The sequence below is a fragment of the Gobio gobio genome, assembly GCF_949357685.1.
Source record: "Gobio gobio genome assembly, chromosome: 11".
NCBI lineage: Eukaryota > Metazoa > Chordata > Actinopteri > Cypriniformes > Gobionidae > Gobio > Gobio gobio.
Window position 1 is genome coordinate 41,288,144 of NC_137104.1, and position 16,749 is coordinate 41,304,892.

The 16,749-nt window shown below is 48.9% G+C and overlaps 1 protein-coding gene across 1 annotated transcript in view; it reads right to left on the reverse strand.

Moving 5' to 3' along the window:
- LOC307133617 (nuclear GTPase SLIP-GC-like) overlaps nucleotides 1-16,749 on the reverse strand; it is a 90,591-nt gene that overhangs the window by 68,579 nt on the left and 5,263 nt on the right. Inside the window, exons 4-6 of the mRNA XM_079828749.1 lie at nucleotides 14,397-14,470; nucleotides 8,007-8,048; nucleotides 7,874-7,930 (exon numbers count right to left, since the gene is read on the reverse strand). Of these exons, the coding sequence (XP_079684875.1) occupies nucleotides 7,874-7,930; nucleotides 8,007-8,048; nucleotides 14,397-14,470 (173 nt within the window). The remainder of the gene's footprint in view (nucleotides 1-7,873; nucleotides 7,931-8,006; nucleotides 8,049-14,396; nucleotides 14,471-16,749) is intronic.

Sequence of the window (16,749 nt, forward strand, 5' to 3'; positions counted from 1 at the left end):
AAATTAAGATATTTTTGATGAAATATGAGAGCTCTCTGATCTCATAGATAGCAATTTAATTAACAATTTTAAAGCCCAGAAAGGTTTGTTAAAATAGTCCATGTGACTCAAGAATGCTTCATAAAGTTCACATGGCCTATTTTAATTATGTTTTTTAATCCTTTCTGGGCCTTGAAAATGTTAATCACATTGCTGTCTATGGAGGGGTCAGAGAGCTGAATCTGTTCCCATTCAGTCGGTCACTCTCGACGCCACATAGGAATCTCAGTCGCGAGAGCCAATCTACTTCGAGTGTAACTAAACGAGCCAATGCACATCGGCATGCAATGATTGCACCAGGTGCTCATGCCACGCAGCACAGGTATAAATGAGACACAGGTGATTGCATCAAATCAGCATTTTGCTCCAGAGCGAGTGGTAGATGGTTTGTGCAAATATCATTCTCTTCTACACAGTGGAACTGACTGAAGCCTGCCTTTTAGGAGTGATCTCTTCAGTCTGTGTTGTTGTGACGGCACAGCAGAGAGAGAGCAAACACAAAGGCTGTTCTCACAGCTGGTTCAGTGCGCTAGGTGGAGAGCGCTGAAAAGCCGTTCTTACGGCTGGTAAGAGCGCCTTTGTGAGAGAGAGCGTGCACATCAGGCTGCACTATTCCCTGACTGTGTCGCCACGACCCCTCCCCCTGCGTGCTTCAGCACCAAGGAGAGCGTCCTTCTAAAAGAGCTTACACAGATAGAGCTTGCATTTTTTTCAAGATGACATTCTATCTATGTGTTTCTGGATGCAGTGGTTACCTGTCACCGAGAGATGGTCACCAGCGCTGTATCTCGTGTCTGGGCGTTCAGCATGCTGAGGCAGCGTTGGTAGATGACTCATCTTCTCACTGCAGGAACATGACCATCTCGGAGTTGCGGTTGAGACTCCATCTCGGAAGGGGTGGAGACCCCGTGCCTCTGCCTCGATCTAACCCTCCACAGAGGGTTACTTCAGGCAGTAGCCAGGGCAATTTGGGGGTTACGGTGAGCGCGCTTCCCCCAGGAAACCAACCCCCGGTTGTCCTGCGTGTGGAGAGGATCAAGCATATCAGTAAAAAGTCCTGCCCTGTCCCCCGTGTCTTCACGAAAGTCACGGAGGGGGCCCTTGTGCCCATGAGAGAACAGGGCGTTCACATTCTCAACTATCTCGACGACTGGCTCATTCTAGCATAGTCCAGGGATCAGTTGTGCGAACACAGGGACCTGGTGCTCAGACACCTCAGCCAGTTGGGTCTTTGGGTCAACTAGGAAAAGAGCAAACTCGCCCCTGTGCAGAGGATCTCTTTTCTTGGTATGGAGTTGGATTCGGTCAAATGGACGGCGCGCCTCACAGAGGAGCATGCTGAACTGCCTGAACATGTTTCAAGGCAGTCTGCTTCATTTGAGACCACTTCAGCATTGGCTTCATGGCCGGGTCCCGAGATGGGTGTAGCAATGTGGCACTCACTGGGTGAGTATCACACCGGCGTACTGCCAGACCTTCAGCCCATGGTCAGACTCCTTGTTCCTTCGGGCCGGAGTGCCTTTGGAACAGGTGTCCAGGCATGCTGTGTTTTTCACGGATGCCTCTGCCATGGGCTGGGGGGCCATGTACAACGGGCATGCAGTGTCAGGGTTTGGACAGGCCCGCACCTGCATTTCCACATCAACTAACTCGAGTTGCTAGCAGTACAACTTGCACTGAGTCGCCTCAAAAGGCTGTTACGGGGCAAAGATGTATTGGTCTGCATGGACAACACTGTGATCGCGGCGTACATCAACTGACAAAGTGGTCTACGCTCGCAAGTCGCAATTCGCCCGCCAGGCTTATGCCTTGAAGTGGAACCTGTTCGTTGAGTGGTGTTCTTCTCGCCGAGAAGACCCCAGAAGATGTTCGATCGCTTCTGTGCTATCCTTCCTGCAACAGGGGTTGGAGTGTAGGCTGTCGCCCTCCACCGTCAAGGTCTATGTTGCTGCAATATCCCCCTATCAACGACCACGTAGAAGTTACGACGGTGGGGAAGCACAACCTGGTCGTCAGGTTCCTCAGGGGGGCGAGACGGTTAAATCCTCCTCGACCTCCCTCCATACCCTCTTGGGATCTTGCTCTGGTGCTCCGAGCACTTCAGAATGCCCCATTTGAGCCTTTGCAGTCAGCAAAGTTAAAGATTCTGTCTATGAAGATTTTGCTGTTAGCTGCACTGGCCTCCATCAAGAGGGTAGGGAACCTGCTGGCATTTTCGGTCAACAAATCGTGCCTAGAATTCGGGCCGGGTGACACCCATGTGGTACTGAGACCCCGGCCTGGCTATTTGCCCAAGGTTCCTACCACTCCCTTCAGGGACCAGGTGGTGAACCTGCAAGTGCTACCCCCAGAGGAGGCAGACCCAGCCCTAGCTTTGCTCTGTACTGTCCACGCTCTGCGGATCTATGTGGATAGAACTCAAAGCTTCAGGACCTCAAATCAACTCTTTGTCTGTCACAGAGGCCAGTAGAAGGGAAAGGCTGTCTCCAAGCAGAGGATGGCCCACTGGATAGTGGATGCCATCACCTTGGCTTACCAAGTACAAGGTGTGTCCTGTCCGCTCAGGGTGCGGTCACACTCTTCTAGAAGTGTTGCATCCTCCTGGGCGCTGGCACGTGGCACCTCGCTGTCAGACATCTGTAGAGCTACGGACTGGGCAACACCCAACACATTCGCTAGATTCTATAGCCTACGTGTAGAGCCGGTTTCCTCCTGTGTTCTCACCTCAAACGGGTAGAAGCACAGAGAGGCCCTGGCTCTTGTTGGCTTGCTGCGCTACGGCTAAAGCCATTTAAAGCCCAGAAAGGTTTGTTAAAAAAGTCCATGTGACTCAAGAATGAGTAGCTGCGCTACTCTTTTATATATTAACTTTTATATCTGCGCTGTGTGGCATGAGGACCTGGTGCAATCATTGCATGCCAATGTGCATTGGCTCGTTTAGTTACACTCAAAGTAGATTGGCTCTCACGAGCGAGATTCCTATTCGTTGGTACTCTGACGTGGCGTCTCCATTCCCTCCTTCAGGGAACGAGGGTATCATATGTAACCGAGACGTTTTCCTGAGTGTTCCTGAGTATTTTTGTAGGGATGGAGAAATTAAGCCTCTTAAAGCTTTTAAGCTTTTTTCTGATTTTTTCTGAAAGATCAGGCGAAATATCAGGAGTGTCGAAAACCGCAGATCTTGTGGCAGGTCAAACTTATAGCAGCCATTGAGCACAAAACATTTACACCAAGTGCAATTTTTTTTTTAATTTACACTAGCTCCGCCTAACAATTAAAAAAGATTAAAAAAGACACACATGTTTCAATGTCTTCAGTGGTGTAGTCAGTAGACGTAAGGCTCATGGAACTAGGTTTTGATGCAATCGACCGGTGTTCGAATCTGCCTTTTGCCGAGCTTGCTCTTCTCCCTTGTCTCATCACATATCACATATCATACTTTCAATAAAAATAAGGATGTTCTGAAAGTGTAAATAAAGGGCCTAACAAAATGGTTAATAATAATAAAAGTATTTATTGGGAAGGTTTAGGGGTAGGTGTAGGGAGGGATTTTATTGTTCCATTAAGGTGGCATCCATTTAATCATTTTAATAAATATAAGATCATTTACACTGTATGTTATTATTGCATCCTGTTAATGTACAACAATACTGAGGTGCAAATATTATGTATCTGCCAAAATAATGTATAAATAGCATCTAATTAATATTTACACAAATTGCAAAGAACTTCTACTTTTACATGGTGTAAATTGAATAGATCACTATTTAAAAAAAAATAGCCTTAATGTTACATAAATGTTCCGTTTTCTGATATTTATTCACATATTTAAGCGTGGCATTAAATTAAATGTGTGCCAGGAGGGGTGTGGTTTAGTGAGGTCTGTGACAGGAGAGAGAGTCAGGAGACAAGTAAGCCGTAAGTGGGTAAATTGCAAATAATGAACACCTGTGTCTTGTTCCAGTCATGGGCGTGACACACACACACACACACACACACACACACACACACACACACACACACACACACACACACACTCTGGAGAGCAACTGAACTTTGTTTGAGAACTTTTGATTTACTTTGTGAAACGCTGGTGAGCGTGTGCTGTGTTAAAAGAGTGTGGGAAACAAGTACAAGTAATAAAAGCCACCCGAGTCTCCATTAAGCCGACCCTGCCTTCTTCCTTCCTTACTCATATTGAACTTTTTACAAAATGTTACAATAATTAGAATAATACTCTAATTAGAATAATACCAACAGAATTATTTGATGCAAGTATATTGAGCTCTAATTATTTTATAGTTTTTATACTGTTTACATGGCAAAATATATGATAATGTAATATAGGCTACAGGCTTATATATCAAAAACGTTAGTAAATGGGCTTGAACTTCTTGGGCTTGAGTAGTGGAGTGGGTTCAAACATTCCAACACGCAAAGTGAAGCATTCGAGTGACTGGAAAGAAGTAAAAAGAAAGTGAGTTTTTGTTTTTCATTGATCATGATCATTGATCATGTTTCTCTGAAAACAATACAAGTTCTGGCACGCGCTGCGAACTCTATAATGCTTTGAAGCTTCAGTGTCATATGTAACATCAATACATTTTTGTATTACGACTGTTTCTTTGGATTATTCTAGTGCACTTAATTATATACAACAACCCGTAACAGAAGAAAGGAACCGTTATCTGTGGCATTATTATTACCGTTATTATTTGCAGTGTTTTTTCCCTTTTTGTTCCTTTTTCCCCCATGTATCTGCCAGCCATCTAGCTGCTCTGACTGGAGCAGGAGGGAAAGAGTCTTGAGGACCACACAAGAATATCTTTAGAACTGACTTCCTCGACCGCTCACTGCCTGTGGATGGTCCTTGGGAGGACTTCGCCTGAACCCTACAGAGAGCCGGCAACACCATGCATTGCCGAGGGAGTGTTAGTGGAGGTCGAGGGCTTGGAGCCGGCAACACCATGCATCAAAGAGGGAGTGTTAGTCGAGTTCTAGGGCTTGGAGGCAAGCCCTGCCAACTACCCCGCCACTGTGGATATTAATAACATGGCCTCTGGAAGGTATTTGAGGAGGTAATACCTTTTTAATCTTCTATTTCCAATGGTCCACCCCAGTTCAAAAGTTCCCTGTGTCTCCCGAATTTCCTGTATCTCCAAAGTGCCCACCTAGCCTCCCTCTCCCGCCTCCTCTAACAGTTGGTTCCTCAGCTGGTTTCCTTCAACCCCTCTGCATCTCCAACATCATCTGTGTGGATCTGCCTCTGAGCTTCAGGTCACCCATTCCAGCCACTATGAAGGATTCCCTGGCTCCGCCTCCACCCTCATGACCCAATGCCCCACCTTGGCCTGTCGACCCATCGTCTTCACTTTGGCCCCTCCCTCAGCTCCACCAGAAACCATCGTTCTGATGGGTTCCCTCATGGCATCGGCTTCGCCTTGGTGGGACCATATTTTTTATATATTATTTATATAATTATTATACCCCTAATCCATTACAAATGAGCAATTTTAGTTGATCAATTATTACTACACATTTAGTGTAAATGAACAAAATTATATACAGATAATATATGTAATATACATTTTGGAATTGTATACCTATACAGTATATATTATCAACTTTATAAACTAACTTCACAATTTTAACTTGCACTGATATAGAAAGATATTTTCTTCTTGTTGTGTAAATGCATTTATGTACTTCATATTCTTCTTCGGCTGAAGAGAGAAAATCTTTCTGATTCTTTTGCAAGAATTGAATCACAGTTTCTCTATGTGGTCACACTTTAGAATAGGGTCCAACTCTCACTAATAACTAACTATTAACTATGGCCTTTGTCTCAATTAACTCCTAATTGCTGCTTATTAATAGTTATTAAGGCAGTTGTTCAGTTTAGGAATTGGGTAGGATTAAAGGGGTGGTAAAACACATTCTTTTGAAGGCTTGACTGTGTTTGTGGGGTGCACTGTAACATGTGTTCATGCTTCGTTTAAAAAAAAATTGCCTTATTTTTCATATATTTGACCTTTATTCTACACTGCTCTGTCCCTCCTTGTAAAACGGTCTGATGCTTTCCGGGTTGTATGAAGCCAGTCCCTCAAAAATACGCAGTGGGCTCTGATTGGTTAGCTGGCCCAGTGTGTTGTGATTCGCTAAACGCCTAGTGCATGTATGTCGGAAACGTCACGCCCCTTACCGGAGGCTGTGCTTTGGTCAGTGTTAGAAACAACGGCGTCAATAAAACCATATAAGCCCGAATCAGACCCAGAACATTTGAGTGAAGATGATCGAGCAGAACCTGTTCAGTCCTCAAGAGTAAAGACTGCGGATCTATCATGATCGCTACTGAATGGCATTTTAACTTTTGTATTTTTAGAACGATTATAGCCAAATATCTGTCGCAAGAACTAACCCAAAACAAACACTAAGCACTGGCTTTAACTAGTAAGTTAGCCAAATCACACACAGAACCATGTTTAGCATGCCTGTAGATAAACAATACATAAAAGCTCTAATCAAAGAATCATTTACACTAATGTCAGGTTCGCTGTTGAGATTTTAACGTTAGTGTTTGTAACGTTAGGTGTTCGTCGGATAACGTTAAGTATGAATGAGCATTTAACAGACTGGTTTGCAGAACAGCGTTGTCATCTGTTTACTTCCTTGCTACAACCTATTACAGGAAAACACATCGATGAAAAATAAATCAGACTTACAGGTTGTGGCCCGTGAACAGCTTCTGTTTGTAAATCCAGCTTTCAGGACAAGCCGTTGTGCATATCCTGTATTGAACTCGCGAAGTTTGTGGAAGTTTGTGTTGTCCTCCATGAAATGTGCAGCGCGCACGTCATGCATCCACGCACCGACAGTGTTTTTTTCAAGCAGCTGACGTTGTGCAAATCTGGCATTGAAATCGCGAAGACGGTGGAAGTTTTCCTCTGTTAGATGTGCTGCAGGGAGCCCTGCGCGCGCCTGTTCCCCGCTGACTCAAACACACGTGCATATAACATGCTGTATGTTAAACGCTCTGCAACGCACCCCCGTCCCAAGGAAGGCTGAACAGAGCAAGTACCCCAAACCTGCAATCCGGATGAAAATAACAGCATTTCCTCGGCATCGCGGCAACAACACTCCAGCCTACTATACCACAACAGCGCCGCGATACAAAATGGCCTCACCCCCCCTTATTTAATATTTTTGGAGGAGGGGTTTATGTAAATATTGAGCCTGTTGATGTCACAAAACCCTGGAGGAATGTGTGTAGTCGCCTACTGGCCGTTTGCTGTAGTTCTTAGAAACTGATTTCTTTAAAAGCAAATATCTCCCTTTGCTTTAAACTTTGAACGTTGTAACTTTGCAGATGTTGTTTATGCTCAAGCAGCAACATTACACGTTAGCTAAAGTTAGAATAGTGAAATCGTGGTTTACCACCCCTTTAAGGGATGTATAACATGGTCATGCAGAACAAGGCATTAAGGCATCTGCTTTTTAAGTAAACTGCCAATATCCTAGTGATAAGCATGCTAATAAGCAACTCTTCAGAACTGAGAATTGGAACCTAAACTAAAGTTTTATCCTCTGTTTCAAGGCATATGATTGGTTGTCCACTACTGATGTCAAACTTTTATGTGCACACACTCTATGAACTCAGGATCAAAGCCTGAGTTGACAGAGAAAGTTGATGTCATGGTACCATCAAAGCCTGATTGAATTGGTTTGGTTTTGTCAACTTGAAACTAATCCTGTAACCCAGAGTTTGTTCAACTACCATCATGGTACGGGCCCCTGGTATTTTATAACAATAATTGGAGATAAGAGAATTACTTACCTGAATGTGACTTTGCACTGGTATGTGAATCACATGATTCATGTTTTCTTTTAATACCTGTCAGAGAATTCAAACACATCACTTTTGTACTAAATAAAAAATCTATATTTTTTTGTTAGAAGAAATTACATACCTTGGTTGACTATTTTGGGTTGGATGTTTATGTCGGAATTGCCTAAAAATACAAATTTTACATTGAGTTTGTTTTGTTTTTCAAGAATTTCTAATTATTTTTCCAGGTATATGGAATTCACTATAGTTAATTTGATTAATTTTGGTTAGGCCATGTAAATGTTTGTCATCCAGTTAAGATGAATTACTTTCACCAACAGTACAACATGTTCCCTTTCAGTCGGTCACTACGACGTACGTCGGTAATAACCGACGAATTGGGATCACTTCAGAGAGCCCCTATCAGCTTCGAGAACTTAAGAACAGGCCAATGAACAATTGGCGTGCGAGATTTGCATCTCGCGCTCCGCCCCGCGCCGCGGGTATAAACAGGAAGCGAGAGCATCGCACTGACGTCATTCACTTCGGAGCCTAACCGGCGTTTGAAGTCTACAGACTGCTTCCTGATTATTCAGCGAAGAACTATTGCAAGAACAACAGAGAAGAGGATCGTATGTGTTGGTGTGACGGCGCTTTCCAGCGGGACCGCGAACTCAAAGCTGCAAGTGAAACAACTGCTGTTATCACAGCAAACCTGTTGGTTTCGGTGGGCGTTTCCCAAATTGAGTGCAAACACAGGCTGCACTATTCCCTGTGTGTTGCCGCGGTTTCCCTGGGTGCTTCAGCACTCTCTTAAAAGAGCGTTTCCTCACAAAAAGAGCAACACGGGTGTGACACTGCGTCTTTTTCAAGATGTCATTCCACCCGTGCGTTTCTGGATGCGGTCGTTCCCTCTCGCCCGCTGACGGCCACACTCACTGCATCACGTGCCTGGGCTTACAGCACGCTGAGGCAGCGTTTGTGAATAGCTCGTGTTCTCACTGCGGGAACATGACTATTGCGGTGCTTAGGTCGAGACTCACCTACCTCCGGGATCCGGATCTAGAGCTATCCCTAACCAGGATAGACCTACTTCGACGGATGGCCGGGGTGATCTGAGGATTACGTTCAGGCCAAACCCGCCTAGTGTCCCTACGCAGGTCCCTGAACCCTCTCAAGCACCGCTGCCGGTGGCGCCACCGGAAGAGATCGCTGGTCCCGCCCACGGGCGCCCAGTCATCTCTTTCGGAGCGCCCGCGGACGAGCAGATGTCGATTGCAGCATCGGAGGGGGAGTTCCAGTCCTCAGAGGATGAGGATTCAGCTGTACTGCCTCCCTCTGGGAGAGTGGCAACGGCTGAGTCGGACCCTGAGTTGACGGCTATGCTTTCCCGGGCCGCCGAAAAGGTCGGGCTTGTGTGGAACCCTCCACCACGTCCCGAACCTTCTAGGTTGGATGATTGGTTCCTGGGGGGGGGTCGCGCTGGTTCTCAGCGTCCCGCCCCAGTGCCATTCTTCCCGGAGGTGCATGAGGAGCTTTCCAGGTCGTGGACGACACCCTTCAGTGCCCGAAACAGACCTGGAGGCTCCTCCCTCCTCACTACCCTTGACGGTGGACAGGCCAAGGGTTACGAGAGGATCCCACCAGTCGAACGCGCCGTCGCGATGCAGCTGCGTCCGGCGACCGCCTCCGAGTGGCGTGGTGATCCTCGGCCATCAAACACATCCTGCACCGGCGGCCCGCTGCTGCCTCCACCCAGCCGCCGACTGCAGCACCTCCGCCTGCCCGTCGCCGAGGACGTCCTCCTGCGGCCGCCCCCGCTCCCGCCCCAGCCCAGCAGCAGCCTTCCACCGGCCGTGGGCGTGGAGCCGGTCGCGGGAAGAACGTCCAGCCCGCTCAGGCCGCTGCCAAGCCAGGTGGCAAGCGCCGTCGGAAGAGACCCTGAGACGGGCCGCCCAGAGATGGAGGAAACTGCTCTTCAGGAGATGGCTGCAGCACCACTCCTTCCCCCGGTGGAGGGCCGGGGGAACCCCATTTTTCTTTCTGTTCCGCCACTGGCCCCAGTGCCAGTGGCACCCAAATTTTCAATAAAAGAGCAGTTTCTAACATCTCTGGGTGCCAAGAGAGCGCGTCTGGCGGTATGCGACGCTACCATGCCTCGTACCCCTCAGACACCTCTCTCCTCGCCAACAGGGGGCGTCGGTTGTGCAGACGCACACAAAGTGCCTCCCCACGCTCGCCCGTCCCCTCAGCGGATGCAGGTCGTGTGTCAGACCCAGACCCCTGCACGGACCACTCCCATGTCGTCCTGGGGCCCCTGCGTTCCGCTGCGCTGCCCCGCTCCGGGTACGTCCGTGGTGCCGATGATCCCGCTTGCTCGGTCTCTGGGGGCCTGGCTAGCGCTCCCCAGCCCGTCTCGCTGGATCATCCGCACCATCAGACTCGGCTATGCGATTCAGTTCGCCCGGCGTCCCCCGAAGTTCAGGGGTGTCCACTTCACTTCTATACCGAAGGAGGGCGCCCCCGTGCTTCAGGCGGAGATCGCTGTCCTATTGGCGAAGGACGCGATAGAGCCGGTCCCTCCAGCCGATATGAAGTCCGGGTTCTACAGCCCGTACTTCATTGTACCCAAGAAAGGTGGCGGGTTACGACCGATCCTGGACCTGCGTTACCTGAACCGCTCCCTCCACAGGATGCCGTTCCGAATGTTAACCCAGAAACGCATCTTCAGATGCATCCGTCCCCAGGATTGGTTTGCAGCGATCGACCTGAAGGACGCGTACTTTCATGTCTCGATTCTCCCTCGACACAGACCGTTTCTACGCTTTGCTTTCGACGGACGGGCATACCAGTACAAAGTCCTACCCTTCGGGTTGTCCCTGTCGCCCCGTGTCTTCACGAAAGTCGCGGAGGCGGCCATTGCTCCCATGAGAGAGCGTGGTGTTCGCATCCTCAACTATCTCGACGACTGGCTGATTCTTGCCCAGTCGCGGGAGCAGTTGTGCGAACACAGGGACATGGTGCTCCGGCACCTCAGCCAGTTGGGTCTTCGGGTCAACTGGGAGAAGAGCAAACTCTGTCCCGTACAGAGGATCTCTTTTCTCGGGATGGAGATCGACTCGGTCGCCATGACTGCGCGCCTCACAGAGGAGCGCGTCCAGTCGGTGCTGAGCTGCTTGAGTACGCTCAAACGCAGTACAGCGGTTCCACTGAAACATTTTCAGAGGCTCCTGGGGCATATGGCAGCAGCAGCCGCAGTAACGCCGCTAGGGCTGCTCCATATGAGACCGCTTCAGCACTGGCTACACGACCGAGTCCCGAGATGGGCGTGGCACAGCGGGTCCCTCCGTGTCCAAGTGACGCCGAGATGCCGCCAAACCCTCACCCCGTGGTCGGACCCTTCATTTCTACGGGCAGGAGTGCCTCTAGAACAAGTGTCCAGGCATCATGTTGTCTCCACGGATGCCTCACCCACGGGTTGGGGTGCCACGTACAACGGGCTTGCAGTATCGGGTCTGTGGGCGGGGCCCCAACTGCAATGGCATATCAATTGCCTAGAGTTGCTGGCAGTTCGTCTTGCTCTCAGCCGCCTCAAAGGGTCGCTCAAAGACAAGCACGTTCTGGTCCGGACGGACAACACGACGGCCGTTGCGTACATCAACAAACAAGGTGGTCTACGCTCCCGCCGTTTGTCCCAACTCGCCCGCCATCTCCTCCTGTGGAGTCAGAAGCATCTGAGGTCCCTTCGTGCTATCCACATTCCGGGCCTGCTCAACCGTGCGGCCGACGAGCTGTCGCGGTTGCCAGTGCTTCCCGGAGAGTGGCGACTCCAACCCCAGGTGGTCCAGCTGATTTGGAGTCGCTTTGGGGCCGCACAGATCGATCTGTTTGCCACCCACGACACGACCCACTGCCAGTTGTTCTATTCCCTGTCCGAGGGGACCCTCGGCACGGATGCACTGGCACACAGCTGGCCCCGGGCTCTGCGCAAATATGCGTTTCCCCCAGTGAGCCTTCTTGCACAGACTCTGTGCAAGGTCAGGGAGGACGAGGAGCAACTCCTCTTGGTAGCTCCGTACTGGCCCAACAGGACGTGGTTCCCGGAACTAGTGCTCCTCGCGACAGCACCTCCTTGGCCCATTCCTCTGAGGCAGGACCTTCTGTCTCAGAGACGGGGCACCCTATGGCACCCGCGTCCAGACCTCTGGAAACTCCATGTCTGGTCCCTGGACGGGACGCGGAGGTTCTAGGTGACCTACCGCAAGCGGTAGTCGACACCATCGCTTCCGCCAGAGCCCCCTCTACGAGACGGCTATATGCGTTGAAGTGGAACCTGTTCGTCGACTGGTGCTCTTCTCGCCGAGAAGACCCCCGGAAATGTTCGATCGGATCTGTGCTATCTTTTCTTCAAGACGGGTTGGAGAGAAGGCTGTCTCCCTCCACCCTCAAGGTATATGTTGCCGCCATCGCCGCAAGCCATGACCTCGTTAATGGTGAGTCCTTAGGCAAGCATGATCTGATCGTCAGGTTCCTAAGGGGAGCGAGGAGACTAAATCCTCCTCGCCCTTCTTCTATACCCTCTTGGGACTTGACTCTGGTGCTGACCGCACTTCAGAGGGCGCCCTTCGAGCCTTTACAGTCAGTAGAGCTTAAGATCTTGTCTCTAAAGACAATACTCCTGATTGCATTGGCCTCAGTTAAGAGGGTAGGGGACCTGCAGGCATTTTCGGTCGACGAATCGTGCCTGGAATTCGGGCCGGGTGATTCTCAGGTGACCCTGAGACCCCGGCCTGGATATGTGCCCAAGGTTCCCACTACTCCCTTCCGGGACCAAGTGGTGAGCCTGCAAGCGCTGCCTTCGGAGGAGGCAGACCCAGCCCTAGCTTTGCTCTGTCCCGTCCGTGCTCTCCGGACTTACGTGGACAGAACGCAAAGCTTCAGGACCTCAGAGCAGCTCTTCGTCTGTTACGGAGGACAGCAGAAGGGAAAGGCTGTCTCCAAGCAGAGGATGGCCCACTGGATAGTGGATGCCATCGTCTTGGCGTATGAATCCCAAGACGTGCCCTGCCCGCTCGGGGTTAGAGCTCACTCCACCAGGGGTGTAGCCTCTTCCTGGGCGCTGGCTCGTGGCGCCTCGCTGACAGACATTTGTAGAGCTGCGGGCTGGGCGACACCCAACACGTTCGCTAGGTTTTATAGCCTGCGTGTAGAGCCGGTGTCTTCTCGTGTGCTCGCTTCCCATAGTCAGCTTCACTGAAGTGCCCGTTCTAGTGTCGGCTTGCTGCGCCATTCCCTTCCCCTGGAACGGATACGTGCGCTTATTTCTCCAGTCGAGTTCCCCAGGATTGGCGAACCCTGTTGAGTCCTCCGCACCCCTCGGCAGTCGGATGTTGCGGAGCGTCCGACGCCAGGTCTGGCACTTGTATGCATTGGTGGAACTTGTGTCAGGCTGGGTTCCGTATGTCGTGACCCCTACGGCGGTCCCATACGTGTATTTCCACGGTACAGCTCCCTACGGCGAGCTTGTGTCTTTCCCTTGGCAGAGTTCTCTGCCATCTCAGTACGGTGTCGTCCCCCGCCTGCATTAGGCCGGGGCCTCCCCTGGGACTTCCGTATGTTGTGCTGCCCACGGCCAGCCCATACGTGTTCTCTCCACATGGTAACTCCCTCCGGGCATGATGTGGCTCCCGCAGCGTCCTTCGGGCACGCTTTCCCAGCGTTATCCAATCAAGTCTGCTGAATGGGTCTTGCGGAACAGCAGTATGACTCTTCTGGCGTGAATCTTCCCGCCCGCTTCAGAACGGGGTCTGAGGGGCTCTCGCTGGGCGCTGGAAGTGGTAGTAACTGTGGCGTTTTCCATAGGGATCCCAATTCGTCGGTTATTACCGACGTACGTCGTAGTGACCGACTGAAAGGGAACGTCTCGGTTACGTATGGTAACCCTCGTTCCCTGAAGGAGGGAACGGAGACGTACGTCCCGTCGCCACAGTTCCTTCCATCACTGCCTGGCCGGTCTCTGGTTAGGCTCCTCAGTGAAAAACGTCAGTGCGATGCTCTCGCTTCCTGTTTATACCCGCGGCGCGGGGCGGAGCGCGAGATGCAAATCTCGCACGCCAATTGTTCATTGGCCTGTTCTTAAGTTCTCGAAGCTGATAGGGGCTCTCTGAAGTGATCCCAATTCGTCGGTTATTACCGACGTACGTCTCCGTTCCCTCCTTCAGGGAACGAGGGTTACCATACGTAACCGAGACGTTTTACTTATACATAAGTCACAACAATCCTAAAGGATTTCAAAGTGAATGCAACAACAACAACGAGAGCTGTCAGATGACCTTTGGCCCAGAGTAGCCTGTTTGTTTATTTACAGTAGATAAACAATTTTGGCTATTCACATAAATAAATTGTGGTAGTCACTGGTATATTACATCCAAACAATTGGACTGATTATGATTATATTATGTTTAGGAGTGAATAAAGTGAGAAAGAAAAAAAAATCTCTCCTTTTAAATGATTACAAAATAAGTTGGCTTACCATCAGAGGAAATTCCTGACCGTGCAGATTGTGATGGCACAGGATTTGATTCTTGATTTTTTGGTGGGACTGGTCTGTTTACATAAAATAACAATATTACTAATACATGACCATGATATGAAAGCACAAATTAGCCTATACTATTTATTGGTCTCTTTCAAGGGAACTCGCGCTGCATCAAAACGCTGTGGGAATGCCCCTAAATGATTGCATTTTGAAGCATGTATGGAATTAGTCCAATGACGTGACGGAATGTCATAGACGGGTGACGTCATCGACCAGGAACTATAAAGCATACTCAAACAAAACAGAGTTAGGGTCTGTGCCTTCAGCAAGTGCTCTGTGTGCGAATCTGTGTCCTTTGTGTTTTTGTCTGTTAATTATCCAGTTCTGAGGAGCTGGATGTTGTAAGTATCAAGACAAGAGAAACTGAAGACTCAACATTGGTGGTGGTGATCACTCGAGCAGTCGCTAAATGAAGTATTGAGTGACCAGCAGATAAGCACAAATCAAGGCAGAGAAGCAAGCTTGATCAATGCTTTCTGCGTTCACGTGTTTCACCTCCACGCCTGTGCTAACCATTTTTTCCCAACCTCCACACCGAGGTGTCAAAGCCCACAAACATTTAAGCCCACTTATTGAAGCATTCATGGGCTTAAACAACACGGTTATGGGATGATGCCTAGGGCCAAAGAGACGATTGTGAGCCATCTCTCCCCTGAGTCTGCATTGAAGACTAAGATTTTATTATTTAATATAAGTTTCTGTATTATTCTTTACTAATATTCATTATCATTTGTATTGTATTATTCATTATCATTTGTATTGGATCATTCATTATTATTTGTATTGCATTATTATTTAGTCAGAGTAAGTCTGAGCACATGAAGTGTGAGAGACATGGAGAGGAGATAATTTTGTACTCAGGAATATGTAGCACAAGTTTTCCAATTATGCACATGTGACTGAAGTTTCTGTAAGGAAGTATTGTTGTTGTTTTCCTACCAATGCATATGACATTTCACAAGTTCTCTATAAGACATATTTTGAACAATGAACAACAAGTTTCTCTATGCATATGTTCAAGGGTATATTGTGCCGTGTGAAAGCACGATGTATAGCGTAAACAACCTGTTTTTCTGGTAAACAATTATTTCACTGTTTAAGCAACATATAAAATCCAACTGGGTGTCTAGGAAGACAGAGAAAAGCTGGAATGAAGACCATCTTCAGAAAATTGTCTTTCTCTCCTATGTCTGACTTAAAATAATAAACAAGAAATCTCTTTGCTAAATAACTGGTGTCCGGTCCTGTTAATTAAACCACGGGGGAAAAGCTTAATTTTTAAGTCTACAGCATCGTCCCTCAAAGCATTGGCATTACCCACCAAGCCTATCAGAGCCACTTTAGCTTTGGTTGGTAAAGCTTATTAGAATCTGCGTGTAGTAGGGTTTGTTGTTATGAGAAGAAGGAGGCGGGGACCGGCGAACATTAAAATACTTTAATTCAAAATAAACAGCCCCTCACGGACGACAGCCGCGCACACACACACATACCAAAAGATAAACAAAACAACGTAAAGTCCTGGCCTGGTCCTCTCTCGTCCTTCACTATCGTCGCTCCTCCTTTATGCTCCTCCGTGAGACACGACGCCGATGCGGCACGCAGCTGGCACTCATCATCATTATTGACCACGGCCTCGTCCTGCTCTCACGGTCCCTCAGATTCGCTGCTCGCCACACTGTGCCAGGTCAGGCTGCAGGTGTGCTTGCATACCATGTGAATTTTGCAGGCATGCCAAGCTGACCTGCTAAGAGATGTGAGCGAAAGCGGTGATGCTGTAAATTCAATCATCAAGAGTTTTCAGGAAGCGAAAAAGCAGGTGGTGCCGTTCCAGAAATTCTCTCAGGTAAAGTCTTTTAAGAGCAAAACGGATCTAAGGACCGTTATTGTCACGAAGAAGGCTTAGTCTAAAAAGAAGTCCTGACACCACCGGCGCCAGGCTTCTGAGGGTATGCCCCTCCAGGGGAAGATGAATTCCACCTCCATATATATAAGATACCCGTCTCCCCTCGGTACCCTCAGGGGGCCATTCTGCCAATCCCTCTTTGCCGGGGGGAAGAGGTTCCCAGATCCAGCTCTAGAACAGTCAAGCCAGTTGTTCCCTTCCCTTTCAGGGTACTGTGCTTGCTGTTCAAAATACATCAGAGGCCAGTCTAGAGAGACTGGTTCACTTAGTAGATTTTTTGGTGGAGTGTAAACATCTACAAAATATATCTCGTTGGGTCCTTCAGACAGTCAAAAAGGGCTATTCCATTCAGTTCAGGTCACGCCCACCCCGATTCAGCTGGTT